General features: G+C 42.9%; 1 protein-coding gene across 1 annotated transcript; it reads left to right on the forward strand.

Moving 5' to 3' along the window:
- The first annotated feature begins 882 nt into the window (after window positions 1–882).
- Window positions 883–15,606, forward strand: LOC307039315 (protein NLRC3-like). The gene is made up of 12 exons (XM_079681230.1): window positions 883–1,456; window positions 1,881–2,018; window positions 2,390–2,497; window positions 2,869–2,976; window positions 7,553–7,788; window positions 7,977–9,792; window positions 10,582–10,752; window positions 12,364–12,531; window positions 12,925–13,098; window positions 13,492–14,659; window positions 14,827–14,854; window positions 14,954–15,606. The coding sequence occupies exons 2-10, from the start codon at window positions 1,891–1,893 to the stop codon at window positions 13,697–13,699; spliced, it is 3,117 nt and encodes a 1,038-aa protein (XP_079537356.1). The 5' UTR covers window positions 883–1,456; window positions 1,881–1,890; the 3' UTR covers window positions 13,700–14,659; window positions 14,827–14,854; window positions 14,954–15,606.
- Window positions 15,607–17,331: the final 1,725 nt, after the last annotated feature.

Below are 17,331 nucleotides of genomic sequence, written 5' to 3' on the forward strand. Positions count from 1 at the left end.
TTAAAGCACTACACTGGCTCCCCGTGGAACTGAGGATCGAATTCAAGGTCTCCGTCCTCACCCACCAGTGTATCCATGGAACTGGCCCTCCCTACCTCAAGGAACTCCTCACCCCCCATACCTCCTTGCGGACCACCCGCTCCAGCAACTCCAACCTCCTCAGACCCCCCAGGACCAAGCTCCGCACCATGGGAGACCGGGCCTTCTGCTCGGCTGCCCACAGTCTGTGGAACGCTCTCCCCGACCACATGAGAGCACCACAGACCGTGGAGACTTTTAAAAAAGGCCTCAAAACCCATCTGTTCAATAGAGCCTTTCCCTAGACCTTTTATTTATTACAACCATTTTATTTTTATTGTTTGTTTTTATTGCTTTTTATTCATTCCAGCGTGTTGTGTACTGTTTTAATACTGTTCATGTTCACTGCTTGTAGCCCTTTGGGGTTTAATCTGCGCGCAAGGGTCATTTTAAGCGCGTGTAAAAGCACATTTTCCGCTCGTGAGTAGCTTGTTTTGCGCGCTAGAATATTGACCCAAATCTGACTCCATAGCTTCTCTCCTGTTTCTCTGACCCTATTTAAAACACTTTTCCTCCTTCCACCTTGCTAGAGGTGAAATCTCTATTTCAGCCCTGATTGTGGCACATCTTGTAAATTAGTTAAAGTGGACCTATCATGCTATATTTGAATAATATATTGAAGGGCCATACCTATATAAAACATGTCTGTGAAGTTTCTTTTTCAAAATATCAAACGGATCATGCATTTCAGCCATGTCTCATTTTGCTCTATTTTGCTCTCCTCCAGCTCTGTCTTTGCATGAGCTGCAGCTGACCATGCCCCCCCTGCAAAGGAGGGGGGCGAGGCACGAGCGTCATGTTACCATGCTGTTGCCATGCCACGCAACCTCTCATTCCCCTGATAGGTGGAGAGTTGCCCATATAGGCGGAGCTCCTCGTTCCTGACGTCAGAGAATTTTCAAATCTGGATCAGTCCGTATCAGATCTGTTGCAGCCCCGTTTTTAGAGATTTGGGTATGAAGGAAAAGAGAGAGGGTTGTGTTTTCTGACACTTGGTGAGTTCCCTGACACACCGGGGACACATTCATGTATAAAAGACGTACAAAAGTGCATTTTGCATGATAGGTCACCTTTAAATGTAGCTTTGTGTTTTTATTTAAGTCGCTGTTCGTTGTTTGTTATATAAAGCAGATTGAATTATATCCTATGGACGCTGATGTGTGGATGTTGTGTCCTTTTGATAACTTTGTGGAGCTTGTTTTTAGCTGCATGTCTTTTTCTATCTCAATGAACAAAGTGATGTATGTGAACTACTCCAGCTGATAAGGCTGGTTATGAATCAGAGGAGGAGCTGCAGACAGGTGAAGGTGTGAAAGTCCAAGTATGAAGTCAAACTGCCAGGCGCCATTTTACAGCTCGACAGGAGGAGAACAACAGGGTGAGTGTTAACACCAGGATCTGCTTTTTAATAAAACATTCATTATTTACTCTTTCAAACTGGATGTCAGAAAATAACTTAGTTAAAAATCAGCGTCGTAGAGTCCAATGAGACTTCTGCAAGTGTTGTCAACTTTTATTATTTCCTGTTTTCTGATTAGTCAGAGGTACATAACATGTGACAGCCCAGCGCAGTCAAAATGGAGAGCGGCCCGTCTGAAGCCTGACTGATTTCATGTATTTTAACCAAGTTTATTATTAAGATGGTTAGATGTGTGTGTGTGTGTGTGTGTGTGTGTGTGTGTGTGTGTGTGTGTGTGTGTGTGTGTGTGTGTGTGTGTGTGTGTGTGTGTGTGTGTGTGTGTGTGTGTGTGTGTGTGTGTGTGTGTGTGTGTGTGTGTGTGTGTGTGTGTGTTCTCTCTCAGACTGGAGAAGATGAGTGGTGTAAAAGAAGAGGAAGAGGACAAATCTTCAGTCTCCAGCGGTCTGTCTCTGAAGAGTGACCGGTCTATGCCCAGGCTTCCTCCAGTCTTCAGTAATGAACCTGGACCCTCGGACACAAAGTAAGAGTTTCTCCTGTAAACTGACCTGAAGAGGATCCAGTTTGTTGGTATCTGATAATCTAAACTGTTTAATGAAACCCAGTAGAGTACATTAACAAAGTTGAATTGATCTCTTGCTTCTTGTCATCATCAGCAATAGTAAATAATCTACTAGTGAAATCATCCTCACACTCTACATGTTGGACTTTGTGTTAGATTAAGCAAATAAAATACAAATATGTAAAACGTTTCACACTCGAATGAATTTTCACAACAGAAACCCACAATTACGACTCAACAACTCAAAAAAAATGTCATAAGGTGAACAGTCATAGATCAAAAGCTGCTCCTTAAATGAACTAATGATGTTTAAACATGTGTTGTTTCCACAGACAGAGAGCAGAGTCTCTGTTCTCCAGCTGTATGTCTCTGAAGAGTGACTGGTCTAAAGAGTGGCTTCCTCCGTTCTTCAGTAATGAACCTGGACCCTCAGACACAAAGTAAGAGTTTCTCCTGTAAACTGACCTGAAGAGGATCCAGTTTGTTGGTATCTGATAATCTAAACTGTTTAATGAAACCCAGTAGAGTACATTAACAAAGTTGAATTGATCTCTTGCTTCTTGTCATCATCAGCAATAGTAAATAATCTACTAGTGAAATCATCCTCACACTCTACATGTTGGACTTTGTGTTAGATTAAGCAAATAAAATACAAATATGTAAAACGTTTCACACTCTAATATATTTTCACAACAGAAACCCACAATCACGACTCAACAACTCTAAAGATCTTTGATAAGGTGAACAGTCATAGATCAAAAGCTGCTCCTTAAATGAACTAATGATGTTTAAACATGTGTTGTTTCCACAGACAGAGAGCAGAGTCTCCGGGCTCCAGCTGTATGTCTCTGAAGAGTGACTGGTCTAAAGAGTGGCTTCCTCCATTCTTCAGTAATGAACCTGGACCCTCAGACACAAAGTAAGAGTTTCTCCTGTAAACTGACCTGAAGAGGATCCAGTTTTGATGTAATCTAATATATTAAACTGTTCTTTAATGATATCATGTGAGCAGTTTGTAAAGGGAAAACGCAGCAGAGTTAGCTAGCATTATCTAAGGATATTTCAATATAGAATTATATTATCATTGTATCTGTGTATAAAATGGTTTTAAATAGCAACAATGTTGATAAATACTGATCTAAAAACGATATACGTATATTGTCCGAAACATTATTTAACTACTTGGGCATGTCTATGATATGTCTTAAGATGTTTATTAATAATAGTGATAACCTGGTGAGCTGGTTGTGTTTAGCATTAGCAGATAAGACAGAGTTTTGTGAAATCACTTGTAGAGTCAATACAAAGACCCAGATCCGTGCCTGGCAACACGAAGGAAGTGAAGATGTTGAATTCATATCACCTGCGTATTCGTGCAGAGTGACACATTTCAACTTGAGTGTAAAGTTTGTGACGCTCTGTTACAAAAAGCTGTCAGTGTTGGGATTGTGCTCCTGTGGTCTCTGACGGTCTGAGGGGAATCAGAGAGGAGAACAGAGCTTGACAGCAGCTCATATTAAACTAGAGAATACAATTCCTGAAGAAATTGCTAGTGGGAATGCTTTATGCTGAAAATCTGACGCTAAACTGCTATGCTGAAATGTAATGTGTAAGAAGAAAGAGAATAATTTAGATTGAAATTATACATGAACACAGGGGGCTTGAATGTGTGATGAGAGAAGAAAAGAAAGTAAAAAGGCTTGGAAAAGCAGCAGAATATTTGAACTGCAAACTTTTGAACTAACTTGATGGTGAGTGATCTGTCGCCATGGCAACGGCATTTGATGACACCCCATAATATGCTTAGATGCGTTGATGGCTGCATCGTTACCAAACCTTTGAAGTTTTGGGCCGTTTGGAGCATTTTCACTGAAGTTATGAGAAAACCGTGTTTCATGGCGAGCATTGTGTTGCCATGGCAACGGCATTTGAAGAAACCCCATAATTGAAGTAGAGCTGTTAAGGGCTGGACCGGTGATATACAAGCGAAGTTTGGGGGACGATCGGACCGTGTCCATTGGACTTACAGCGACATCGTGCTTCATGGCGAGTGATCTGTCGCCATGGCAACGGCATTTGATGACACTCCATAATACGGTTAGATGCGTTGATGGCTGCATCGTTACGAAACCTGTGAAGTTTTGGGCCGTTTGAAGCATTTTCACTGAAGTTATGAGAACCATGTTTCATGGCGAGCATTGTGTTGCCAGGGCAACGGCATTTGAAGAAATCTCAAAACTGTCTCGTAGTCTTCACGGCTGGACTGTTAGCACACATGTGAATTTGTAGCACTTTTTGAACATTTTCATAGGAGTTAAAGGGACATCGTGTTTTATGGCGAGGGATGGTGAGATGCCATGGAAACGGCATATGGTGAGTTTTCAGATTTGGCGTAGAGCTGTTGAGGCATGGACCGGTGATATACAAGTGAAGATTGGGGGACGATTGGACCGTGTCCATTGAATTTACAGTGACATCGTGTTTCATGGCGAGTGGTCTGTCGTCATGGCAACGGGATTTGATGACACCCCATACTATGGTTAGATGCGTTGATGGCTGCATCGTTACCTAACTGTGAAGTTTTGGGCCGTTTGGAACATTGCCTGTGTGTGTGAGCGGCTGTGTGCCCTCTAAATTAATGGGCTGTTCACAGTGGACAACTCAGTTACTGTGACAAACTGCAGCTGAAGTTGTGCTGGTTTCAGTTTTAACGATGTTTGAGCAGAACGTACCCTACTGACAGAAATCAGCTAACTAAGTGTGTGTGTGTGTGTGTGTGTGTGTGTGTGTGTGTGTGTGTGTGTGTGTGTGTGTGTGTGTGTGTGTGTGTGTGTGTGTGTGTGTGTGTGTGTGTGTGTGTGTGTGTGTGTGTGTGTGTGTGTGTGTGTGTGTGTGTGTGTGTGTGTGTGTGTGTGTGTGTGTGTGTGTGTGTGTGTGTGTGTGTGTGTGTGTGTGTGTGTGTGTGTGTGTGTGTGTGTGTGTGTGTGTGTGTGTGTGTGTGTGTGTGTGTGTGGTCAAAGGTTTGCATTGTTCTGAATGAGAGATAAACCTCTTACATGTGAACGTTTTGTGGAAGAACCGTAACAGATATCTTTGAAATTTCAAAACGTGAAGCATGTCAAGGAAGTTGAGCATCTGAAGTGTAATTGTTGTGTACTTTCGGGTTAATAATGTGGCCTTTTTGGCAGTTTAACTAAAGGTGTGCGGCTGCTGCTGTGAGGAAATATCAGCCTGAAATTACAATGGGCTTTAATGGAGACATGTTGAACGTTTTTGTCACTTCATGCCCTCAAGAGGCATTTTGTTTAATTATTTTTGCTCAATTATTTGCATTTTTCAAGCTAAGAGATGTTTTCCTACGTTTGTCATGAAAAATGATGTCTCAGGAATGTAGGGTTTGGGACTTATGGGAGTTTTAAAAAAAAAATGAAGGCAAATTTCAAGATTTCCTACACTCTAGCTGTGACATCACGCACTCTGCCTTAACGAGCTGCGCAATGTTAAAGTTAAAATGTTACAAATGCAGAGGCGCGGGAAGGTATTTTGAGTGGGGGTGCTGAGGTGCTGGACTCCAGTGAACAGTATTACGGGCACAATAGAGCACGCACAAAAAAACTCCCCACACGCAAACACACAGTAAACCCGCGACTGTTACAATGAAGGCTCGATAATCAGCTCACGGCATATAGGCAGGGGTAAAGTGCTATTTTTTACGAGTGGGGAGCGGACCTCACCTCCTCTAGGGGGGTCCAGGGGGATGCTCCCCCGGGAAGATTTTTTTTAAATATTGAAGTTAAAAGCATCAATCTGGTGCACTTTGAGAGCAACATTAAGAGATCTATGGATACATCTCTCAACACCCAGATGAAACACAACTGTAAGCAGATGTTCTTTTTCTTTATGGATATTTTACAAATCACTCCCCTTTCAAACTGTATTCTTGTTTTACTGCCATATAGTATTTCATAACTGTTTTTCCTTTATTCTCTTATTTTTTTTATAACTATAATGATCATGTGAGGGTGTGCCGCGGAAATAATCTTTTGAATAATTTTTGACCAAACCGTTGGAGACCCACTGAGATAACTTAGACTAAAGTTAACTCTCTAAACACTCAGAGAGTCCTTTAGCTCACCTGAGCCTCTCAGTCTGAGAGGAGAGCTCTCCTCCAGCTTGTTGTGGAACAAACAGCTCCGTGTGTCCGTTAGCTAGCTAACCAGATGCTAACAACACGGTCCCTGCTGCTGGCACCGGTCCCTCTCTCTCCCCCTCTCTCACACACACTAAATGCGCTATTTCCGCACACACACAGAGCCGCGAGCTTGAATGACACAAGCACACTTTTATTTCCATGCAACTCTCTGATTGGTCTGGTGTCTTGCATCTGTTGCATTCACTGAACACGGGAAATTACAGTCCTGCCGTCCTTTCTAGTGTCTTGATGAGGTTCACGTAAAGCACGGTTAATGTATTATATTAATGAGGTAGAATTGTCCGGGGCTACAGAAAAAACATTCGGGGCAGGCCAAAATATTATTTTACCAACAATGTGGAATTTATTGGCTACATATTACACAGATTATGCACAGCGGGAGCAGCAATAACCGTCAAATAATAATTCAGACAGGGGAGCTCCGCACCCCCAGCCTGCCGCTAGGGGGTGCTGCAGCGCCCTCAGCACCCCCCTTCCCGCGCCCATGTACAAATGTGATGTATTATGGGATGTATCTCTGGAATTATGAAAGTTATGAATGATAAAAGTCATAGCCTGCGATTCCTGACCAAGCTGAACGTTTTGATGTTTGAACTGAGTTTCTGCGATGTTGAATGTGGGAGGAGAAGAGGGCCTAAAATAAGTCGGCGGAATAATAAACTTTTTGTCCGTAGCATAACATTTAGTAGGAATGCTGTATCAGCATTCCTACTAAATCAGGGTTATTCATGTTCCAGTATAAACCAGAGACTGTCTGTGGTGCTAACAATATAGTGACTGCTGTAGCCTACTTATGACTTCATGAAGTTACTCTGAGTGCTGATGGAGCAGCTAATGTTAGCCTAGCTTTAATCAAACCCATCTCTTCAGAAAAAAAGGAAAACAAAAGTTATGCTCGTTGTGTTGGAGACAGACCTGACAAAGCATTAACTCAGGCTTTTTACAAATCAGTTTCATTCTGTTGTTATTTAGGCATCCTTTCCATTAGTTTATTTCTATTAATTCACATCAGATTCTATGCAAGTTGGGTTTATAAAGCACCAGGTTAATACAGCTGTGTGTAGATTCAGGGAACATGTGCTCCTCTGGGTCATGAATCCAGACAGGAGGCTCTCTGGTTTTATGATCATGTGAATTGTAAGCTATCTACCTGATCACAAGGGTATATATTATATAGACCTTTTTTTAAATATCAAACTAGAATGTGCCCCCTTGTTGTACCTTTGGTGAGAATCAGCCCCTCTGAAGTAAAGTGCTGTAAAGGATGTGTTCCTCTCCACAGAGGGAAGAGGAAGAGTGGTGTTCCTGTGGAGGAGCAGCTGTCCAGCTGTGCTCTGTGTCAGGACGTCCTGAAGGATCCAGTCTCTACCAGCTGTGGACACTGGTTCTGCAGACAGTGCATCACCTCATACTGGGAGCAGAGACCTCCATCAGGAGACCCCTCCTGTCCCCAGTGTGGGAAAAGATCCAGAACCAGAGCTGGCCTGCAGACAGCCAGTCAGACCAGCTCTGTACGAGGTAAGAGGCCGAACTCATGCAGCGTCTTATTCCTCTTCCTGGTTCATTTGTTTTTTATCAGGTATTCTGTTGAAGAACAAAGACATTAAAATGTTTATAAAACATTTAAACTCAGTCTGTTTTTATTAGTTTTATTGTTAGATTCTCAAAAGCATTTTCTGATTCTCTCCTGTTTCCTTCTCTTCCAGCAGAACGTGGTCTGCAGGAGGTTCTAGATGAACATAGGCTCAGTCTGAGGAGGAGATGTGAACGTGTGACTGAAGGAACTGATCAAAGTGAAACCCTCCTCAACAGCATCTTCACTGAGCTCTACATCACACAAGGCCAGAGTGAAGAGGTTAATACCCAACATGAGGTGAGGCAGCTGGAGGCAGCTTCCAAGAAGAAGCCCCTCCATGACACTCCAATCAAGTGCCAGGACATCTTTAAAGCCTCACCTGACCAACAGACTCTCATCAGAGCGGTCCTGACCAACGGAGTCGCTGGAGTTGGAAAAACCTTCTCAGTGCAGAAGTTCACTCTGGACTGGGCCGAGGGTTTGGAAAACCAAGATGTCAGTCTGGTGGTCCCGCTCTCCTTCAGGGAGCTGAACCTGATCAAAGGTGAGCAGTACAGTCTTCTCAGGCTGCTCCATGTTTTCCATCCAACCTTACAGAAGGTCACAGCAGAGCAGCTGGCTGTCTGCAAAGTGCTGCTCATCTTTGACGGCCTGGATGAAAGCAGACTTTCTCTGGACTTCAGAAACAATGAGGTTGTGTCTGATGTCTCTCAGCAGTCCTCAGTCAACGTGCTGCTGACAAACCTCATCAGGGGGAAGCTGCTTCCCTCGGCTCTCGTCTGGATAACTTCCAGACCTGCAGCGGCCAATCAGATCCCTCCTGAGTGTGTGGACAGGGTGACAGAAGTACGAGGCTTCACTGACGCCCAGAAGGAGGAGTACTTCAGTAGGAGATCGAGTGATGAAGAACTGTCCAGCAGAATCATCTCTCACATCAAGAGCTCCAGGAGCCTCCACATCATGTGTGTGATCCCAGTCTTCTGCTGGATCACTGCTGCAGTTCTGGACCACATGTTGACTACAGACCAGAGAGGAGAGCTGCCCCAGACCCTCACTGACATGTACTCACACTTCCTGCTGGTCCAGACCAAGAGGAAGAAGCAGAAGTATGAAGAGGGACATGAGACGAGTCCACAGCAGCTGACGGAGGCTGACAGGGAGCTTCTTCTGAAGCTGGGGAGGCTGGCGTTTGAACATCTGGAGAAAGGAGACTTCATGTTCTACCAAGAAGACCTGGAGCGCTGTGGTCTTGATGTCACCGAGGCCTCGGTGCACTCAGGAGTTTGTACAGAGATCTTCAAAAGAGAGAGTGTGATCTTCCAGAAAACAGTCTACTGCTTTGTTCATCTGAGCATTCAGGAGTTTCTGGCTGCAGTCTACATGTTGCACTGTTACTCCAACAGGAACACAGAGGTACTGAAGGACTTCCTGCAGGAAGGTCAGGATTACCCATCCCTGGATGTCTTCCTGAAGGGAGCCATGGCGAAATCCCTCAGAAGTGAAAATGGCCATCTGGACCTGTTTGTCCGCTTCCTCCACGGCCTCTCTCTGGAGTCTAACCAGAGACTGTTAGGAGGCCTGCTGGGTCGCACAGACAACCGTCCAGAAACCATCCAGAGACTCTTCAAAGGTCGCACAGACATCCAGAGAGCCATCAGCAACCTGAAGGAGATGAACAGTGGTGAAATCTCTCCTGACAGGATGATCAACATCTTCCACTGTCTGACAGAGATGAAGGACCTCTCAGTACATCAGGAGATCACAGAGTTCCTGAAGTCAGAGAACAGATCAGAGAAGAGACTCTCTGAGATCCACTGCTCTGCTCTGGCCTACATGCTGCAGATGTCAGAGGAGGTTCTGGATGAGTTGGACCTGAAGAAGTACAACACATCAGAGGAGGGACGACGGAGACTGATTCCAGCTGTGAGGAACTGCAGGAAAGCCAAGTAAGTCCAGATGTGATTAACTTTATAAACTAATGTGGATCAGAAGTTTAATTATTCAAATAAACTCTATAACATTTCTGCTGTTTAAATACTGAGAGCAAAATAAACCAACACTGTTCTTCTATTTATTTATAATAATAGTTAAACTGAAGCGTTCCTCTCTTCATATTGAGTGATGGAGGCGACATGTCAAACACATGAAGGACTCTAGAGGTTTCTCAGCATGTGATCACACCACACAGCAGGACTTACAGTTATCAGTTATAATTACTTTCTAGTTTCTTTATCCTTAAGCACACACGTTTTTATCACAATGTATTACAGTTTAAAATAAGATCTAAATCATATCCCCACCAATACCAGAGTTATGTCTTAATACTCATACAGTGAGAACATCTGATGGTATTCAGGTTAAAGTATTGAAACTTTATTGGTTTGTTAACTGTGTTTGTGTGCACAGTACATGTTCAGATGCTCAGAGAAGCCAAAGCATCCATCATTCACATCTAAATATTAATTAACATTTAAATATGTACATCTCTAATATTGTCAAGTGATTTATTTAATTTCTGTTTCTATGGTAACAGTCAGTGACAGCAGGAGCTCAGACATGTGATCAGATCACACTGACAACACATTACACTCTATTATCATATATTATTATATATAAAATGGACTAACAGCAAATCTCAATCAGAACATAATTATGTCAAATATTTTTTTCATCAAATGCTTGAGGTCATTATGTTTCCTTTTTTAACACATGTTGTAATATATGTGTTATTATAGATTTACACTCTGTGGACTCTCAGAGACTCACTGTGAAGTCGTGGCCTCAGCTCTGAAGTCTGACCCCTCCCATCTGAGAGATCTGGACCTGGGTGGCAACAATCTGCAGGATTCAGGAGTGGAGCTGAGTTCTGGACTGAAGAGTCCAAACTGCAGACTGAAGGCTCTCAGGTCAGTTCACTGACTGAACTTCATCTCTTTGTATTTATCATTTTCTGAATTTGAAAAAAATACATTAAAGTTTTTTTCCCACTTTTGCTAATGACTAATGATCAGAGTAACACAGAGAAGGTGAATGTGTGAGGGAGAGTGTTTGAGCTTCCTCAGACTCACTCTGTGCTCCATGAGCCAGTGCTGTCAGTACTGATGAGCTGTGAGGGAGATGAAGGAGTTGTAAAGGCTCAGATACACCGGCCAGTCACCTGAGAAGTCACCGACGCCGACTCCGACTGTTGCGTCGCCGGACTCTCCTGCGTATTTGCCGACTTCGCGCACTGGAACACACCGCAAATCCGAGCCGAGCACGTATGAACTGCGTATGCGTGAGTGGCAATAACTCTACTTACCAGCAGGCGGCGGTAGTGTGTATTCATCATTCAAAAGAGGCAACAACCGGAACAACCAGAAGACAGAGAACAAGAACAGACTGTGATATAAACAAACAACAAATAGCGTTTTTCTTTCCATTTTCACTCTTGTCCATTGAAAACATGAACGAACAGGAGCTCTATAAACCGATGAGGTGAAATAGCCGTCCGTGTGTGTTCCATCTTCCATTTAAAATCATTTGTTTACCTCCCTCACTTCCGTTAACGCTTCTCATGCACTGATTAGCTAGCTGAACAGCCAATCAGTGTTATCCCTTTGTCCGACTTCCGGTGGTGTTCCCGACGCCGATTCAACATGTTGAATCGGCAAGAAAAGGCGTCAGGTCGGCAGAAAAGACCCGACGGTGCGGCGCACACCACTCTGAATAGGGCGTGCCCACGCTCATGTTCGGCCCGACTCCCATTTACTGCCGATTCCGGGCCGGTGTATCTGGGCCTTTAAACATCTGATCAAAGTTAAAGTTCCAGATTATCAGTGGATTGTTTCTACATCATCTCTGATATTAAAGTTCTCCTATCATGCAAAAGTCACTTTCTGATGTCTTTTCTACATCGGCATTACTAAAATGTGGGCGGGCTTTACACCAACGGGCCAATCAGAAACGTTGCTGTCAGAAACAATGAAACGTGTTCTGGAAGTAATATGGTCTGTGTTTACATTAGCATGGCTAACACTCAGAGCTAACCTGTACTGGAGAGAGCATGATTGAAGAAGCAGGAAATAAACAGGAACTGACCTTGTGGTAAACCTGAGAGAGAAAAAGAGTTTGAGCTCCATACTGTTTCAGAAATAATCCTTGATGTGGTTTGGAACATGATATGGAGTTTAATCACAGCAGAATTTAGCTGAGTTTCTGCTGGTAGAATTCTGATCAGGCATTAGCTCCACCTCCTTTCTTTTTTTTTAAAGCTAACGAACCTGCTCTTCTCTAACAGCTGGAACAGAGGGATATAAGGGATTTCTAAAATGCATGATCTGTTTGGTATTTTGAGCAAAACACATCAGACATGTTTTTATATATTTGTGTATATCTGAGACCCATCATATATGCCTGAAAATAGCATGATAGGAGATCTTTAAAACCCTGTTTAACTCTGAACAGATTATTAAATCTGGAGTTATTTCAAACAGGAACTTTGTTTTCTAAAGTTACATCATGTTTTCTTTGTTCAGACTGAGGGACTGCAGTTTGTCAGAGATCAGCTGTTCTGCTCTGGTCTCAGCTCTGAAGTCCAACATCCATCTGAAGGATCTGGACCTGAGTCAGAACGCTCTGAAGGATTCAGGAGTGGAGCTGAGAGATCTTCTGGAGAATCCAGACTGCAGACTGGAGACTCTCAGGTCAGTTCACTGACTCTCTGTTACTGCTGGAGATCTCATGTTTCATTAGTTATTCAACCTGATTCTTCTACATCATTAACTTACATCAATTAAGTTGTAAATGTTCTTTTATTCATAATTTCATTTGTAGGTTCTAAAGTAAGAACTGCAGAGATAAATGTTGACTGATTCTTAAAGGAACTGTAATAGATGTTAGTTGTTAAAAGTAAATCTATGTTTTTAATATTTAGTAAACGATAACGTCTGAATAAAGTTCATCTGAAGTAATATTAGTTTTACAGGATAAAGTTGACTTTCTGAAGAAGACATGTTTTTGTTCCCATTCATTTCAATGTTGAGTAACACATCTGATGATAAACTGATTTGTATCCTCATCATGTTTTCTTTATTCAGACTGTGGAACTGCAGTTTGTCAGAGATCAGCTGTTCTGCTCTGGCCTCAGCTCTGAAGTCCAACCCCTCTCATCTGAGAGAGCTGGACCTGAGTAACAACGCTCTGAAGGGTTCAGGAGTGGAGCTGCTGAGAGATCTTCTGGAGAGTCCAGACTGCAGACTGGAGACTCTCGAGTCAGTTCACTGACTCTCTGTTACTGCTGGAGATCTCATGTTTCATTAGTTATTCAACCTGAGTCTTCTACATCATTAACTTACATCTATAAAGTTGTAAATGTTCTTTTATTCATAATTTCATTTGTAGGTACTATAGTAAGAAAAGCAGAGATAAATGTTGACTGATTCTTAAAGGAACTGTAATAGATGTTAGTTGTTCAAATTAAATCTTTGTTTTTAATATTTAGTAAACGATAACATCTGAATAAAGTTCATCTGAAGTAATATTAGTTTTACAGGATAAAGTTGACTTTCTGAAGAAGACATGTTTTTGTTCCCATTCATTTCAAAGTTGAGTAACACATCTGATGATAAACAGATTTGTATCCTCAGCATGTTTTCTTTATTCAGACTGGAGAGCTGCAGGTTGTCAGAGATCAGCTGTTCTGCTCTGGCCTCAGTTCTGAAGTCCAACATCCATCTGAGAGATCTGGACCTGAGTGGGAACAATCTGCAGGATTCAGAGAAGCTGCTGAGAGTTCTTCTGAAGAGTCCAGACTGCAGACTGGAGACTCTCAGGTCAGTAAGGGGTCTCTGCTGGTTCAGCAGTATTGTATGAACCATAGGGAGGTGTTTCTCTCACTGGGGAAACAGATCAGTGATGTTACCCACTGACTGCAGGCTCTTTCATTCTTCCATCAACTATAGAAGGCCAGCTGAAATGCAAAGCCACACTTTAGTATCAACTCTCTAACAGACATATGGGGTTTTACAGAAGAGTGGGAAAGGTAGTCTGTTCTTATGGGAGGTTTTTAGTTTCTAGCCCAGGGGTGTCCAAACTGCGGCCCGGGGGCCAAATGCAGCCCTCAGCTAATTCTGAAAGTATAATGAAATATGGCCCACAAATGAAACTTCTGCTTGTCTTGTATTGTACTTCTTAAATATATATGTAAACATGTATTACACATTAGTCTTCATCATAATCCCACCTTTAAAATAAATTCAGTGAATTAAAGCTGAAAATGTTTTCTAACAAATCTAACTTGATAAAAAAAAAGCCCAATAACTTATTTTTATAACAAGCGTGAAATAAACCCTTCATATTTCCTGTGATTATAATCAATCTGAAGCTCCTGCTTTAAGGAATGAGCTGCTCACAGAATAAAGTGAACCCTCTGGAGAGCTGAGAGCTGTTTGTTTCTTAAAGCATCCTCAAGTAACAAGCATCCTTTCCTTCATTTGATTGAGTTTCCTGACTTATAACTGAACTCATGAGGCAACACACCTCTAGAGAGCGGCCCAGACCTTTATATATTTTTCTGTATGCCGCCCTCTGTGAAAAAGGTTTGGACCCCCCTGTTCTAGACCAATGAGTGGTTACTTCCTGTCGTGCAGCTGAGAGCTGTGGCAGTCGTAGTGTTTGCAGAGAAGATATGATGGGATGTAAAGCATGAGATCAGGACTCTGAAGCTGACTCAAAGAACAAACACTTATTTTAAACTGGATCTCAAACTGTTGGATTGTCTTCATCTCTACAGGATCCATTATCAGACGTTCAGAGCCACGATCCAGAAGACCTGTGAGTACTGACACCATATCCGCCATTCATCAAGATATGAAACTCTTTAATGGAGCGTGGCCTCAGAGGAAAACAACACTCTTCTTTCTCTCTTCATCATTCTGGCTGTTTCTCTTTGTCTTATCATCATCATTATTCTCTCTCTCTCTCTCTCCTTCTCCTCTCAGGTGACAGGAAGTGAAGACACAGAGAAAGGTGAGAGGTCGTACCGTGTGAAGTTTATTTCTTGAGGTTTCAACATGTTTTTCTGGTGTTCCAGAGAAATCTGTAAGCTCAGGTTTTCTTTGTTCTCAGTTTCTTCATCACGGGGCGAGTTTGAGACGTACAGAGGAGCGTGGAGGCATTTTGGAAAATAAAGAAGACGACTGCAGCTGATGAGAGACTTCCTGTTGGCTCTCCTCAATATCAAATGAACAAAAACAATCAATTGTACTTGATGTACTTGTACTAACCCACCACCTCCCACCCATCCCAGCACCAAAGAGGAGACTCCATCGACCCCAGATACCCCAACTCACTCTTCTTCAGGTTAGCTTCTAGCCCCGCCTTTACCTGCCCCAACACCTCACTTTGAACGATGCAGTCATCCGGATATCTGCATACTGAGAGTGGGACGCAGGACCCGGTCAATGAGCTGCTGGAAGGGGGTCCACTGGACTGGAGGGGCGCTTGGATCTGGTGATGCCTTGCTCTTCCTGAAAGGGGAGGACACCTATCTGCCATAGTTTCTCCACCTGACGACTGAGTTCGGCATCGGGGGTTCCAGTTGGGGTGAAGAGACTCTGGGGGGCATCCGATGGCTCCTGAATAGGGGGGGGCCCTTGGAGTGTCCAACCTAATGATAATAATAAGAATAATAAGAATGCATTTTATTTGTAAAGCACCTTTCATTGCTAAAAGTAATCTCAAAGTGCTACAAGGGGCATCATATACTTCTTTTTTTTTTTTTAAAGAAACACAAGTTTAATAAAAGGCTTTAAAAAAAGAAATGTTTTTAAGCCCTTCTTAATTGAGTCAGTGGTCTGTGGAGTCCTCAGTTTGTCTGGGAGGGAATTCACAGGTGAACAGAAAGCCCCCCCATGGTGCGGAGTTTGGTGCTGGGGGGGGGGAAGCAGATGGTTGGTTGTAGAATGCAGGTTGCTTGTGGAGGTTTGTGAGGAGAGTAGATCCTTGAGGTATGAAGGAGCGTTCCCGTGGATGCACTGATGGGTGAGGAGTGAGATCTAGCTGGAGGGCTATTGGTGCCCCCTGTGGACCCAAAGACACTCTTTTGGTTGGGGTAATGAGGTGAAAGTTATCTGCACCTATTAGTAGGAGAGGCTGCACTTTGGGAAAAGAGGGAAGGGGAAGGCCTTGTAGGCGGAGATAGTGTTTCTTGAGTTCATCCACAGGATAACTCTAGTCCACAAGTGAAAGTCAGTCGGAGGTGAATGTGTCTTTGAGGAGGAATGTTTTCTTGGGATTGAAAGAGGGTTGTATCTCAAAGGTCACTGAGGCTCCATTTCAGAATAATATATATGATATGTTTTATAATGATTGATCATGAAAGTGTTCTCAAAGCTGGTAAAGGTAAACATCTCTCCATCCCCTTATATAGCTATTTTCGGTAGGCCCCCAGATGAGATCAACATTACAAACACTCAAACCAATGTCATTGCCTTTACCTCCTTGATTGCTCGTAGGAAAATCCTTCTTTTGTGGAAATGTCCTTTACCTCCCTCTTTTAAAATGTGGCTGAGTGATACTATGTCTCTTCTAAAGTTGGAAAAAATGAAGTTTACTCTCCGGGGTTCCTCAGATAAGTTTTACGCTCATTGGAGGCCACTGATCAGCTATGTAGACCGTCTTCCCCCTGATATGGTGTCGCTGTAGGGATTCTCCCTTTATCTGTCTATAATTCCGATATGATTACTCCCCTGTCCGCCACACATGCAGCCCGTGTGACATCCCTGGATATGTGTTAGTATGTGTACATGTATGTATGTAAGCAGTTATATGTATGTGCATGTATATTATTGTATCTATCATTTTGTATGTAATTGATGTACTGTTGCCTCAGTGCTCCGGGAGAGGGATGGTTGGTATGGGGCGGGGTTAAGGGAAAATGAGTAAGGGTTATTTTGGGGGGGGGAATGAAAATGCCTTAATTGCTGTAATGCACTGCTACTCTTTTTTTCCATGTGAATAAAAATATTTTGAAAAAAATAATAATTGTGAATTTACTCCAGGTGTAACTAAAGTCTGATTTAACATGTGATTATATTTCACATCATTCATCCACATCTGTAAAGTAACTAAAGGGAAATACATGTAGTGGAGTCAAAGTATACCTTTACCTCTGAATTGTAGTATCAGCATCAGTTTGCCTACAGGCCAAACCGCTCCACAGAAGACGCCATCAACTCAGCCCTCCACACCTCTCTGACACATCTGGAATTACCAGGCAGTTATGTGAGGATGCTATTTGTGGATTTCAGCTCCGCATTAAACACCGTCATGCCCCACCAACTGGTCAGCAAACTGAATATTCTTGGCTTTGGCTCTTCACTTTGCTCGTGGGTCCTGGACTTCCTGACTGACAGACCACAGCAAGTCAGAGTTGGTAAGCACCTATCATCCCCCCTTATACTAAACACAGGAACCCCACAAGGTTGTGTGCTTAGTCCCATGCT

The sequence above is a fragment of the Notothenia rossii genome (assembly GCF_949606895.1).
Source record: "Notothenia rossii genome assembly, chromosome: 1".
NCBI lineage: Eukaryota > Metazoa > Chordata > Actinopteri > Perciformes > Nototheniidae > Notothenia > Notothenia rossii.

Bases quoted from the DNA above. Each gene is read 5' to 3' on its own strand.
- LOC307039315 (XM_079681230.1), top strand. From the start codon at position 1,891: ATGAGTGGTGTAAAAGAAGAGGAAGAGGACAAATCTTCAGTCTCCAGC. The intron at 7,789-7,976 runs GTAAGAGGCCGA...CTTCTCTTCCAG, and splicing joins TCAGACCAGCTCTGTACGAG to CAGAACGTGGTCTGCAGGAG. The intron at 10,753-12,363 runs GTCAGTTCACTG...TTCTTTGTTCAG, and splicing joins TGCAGACTGAAGGCTCTCAG to ACTGAGGGACTGCAGTTTGT.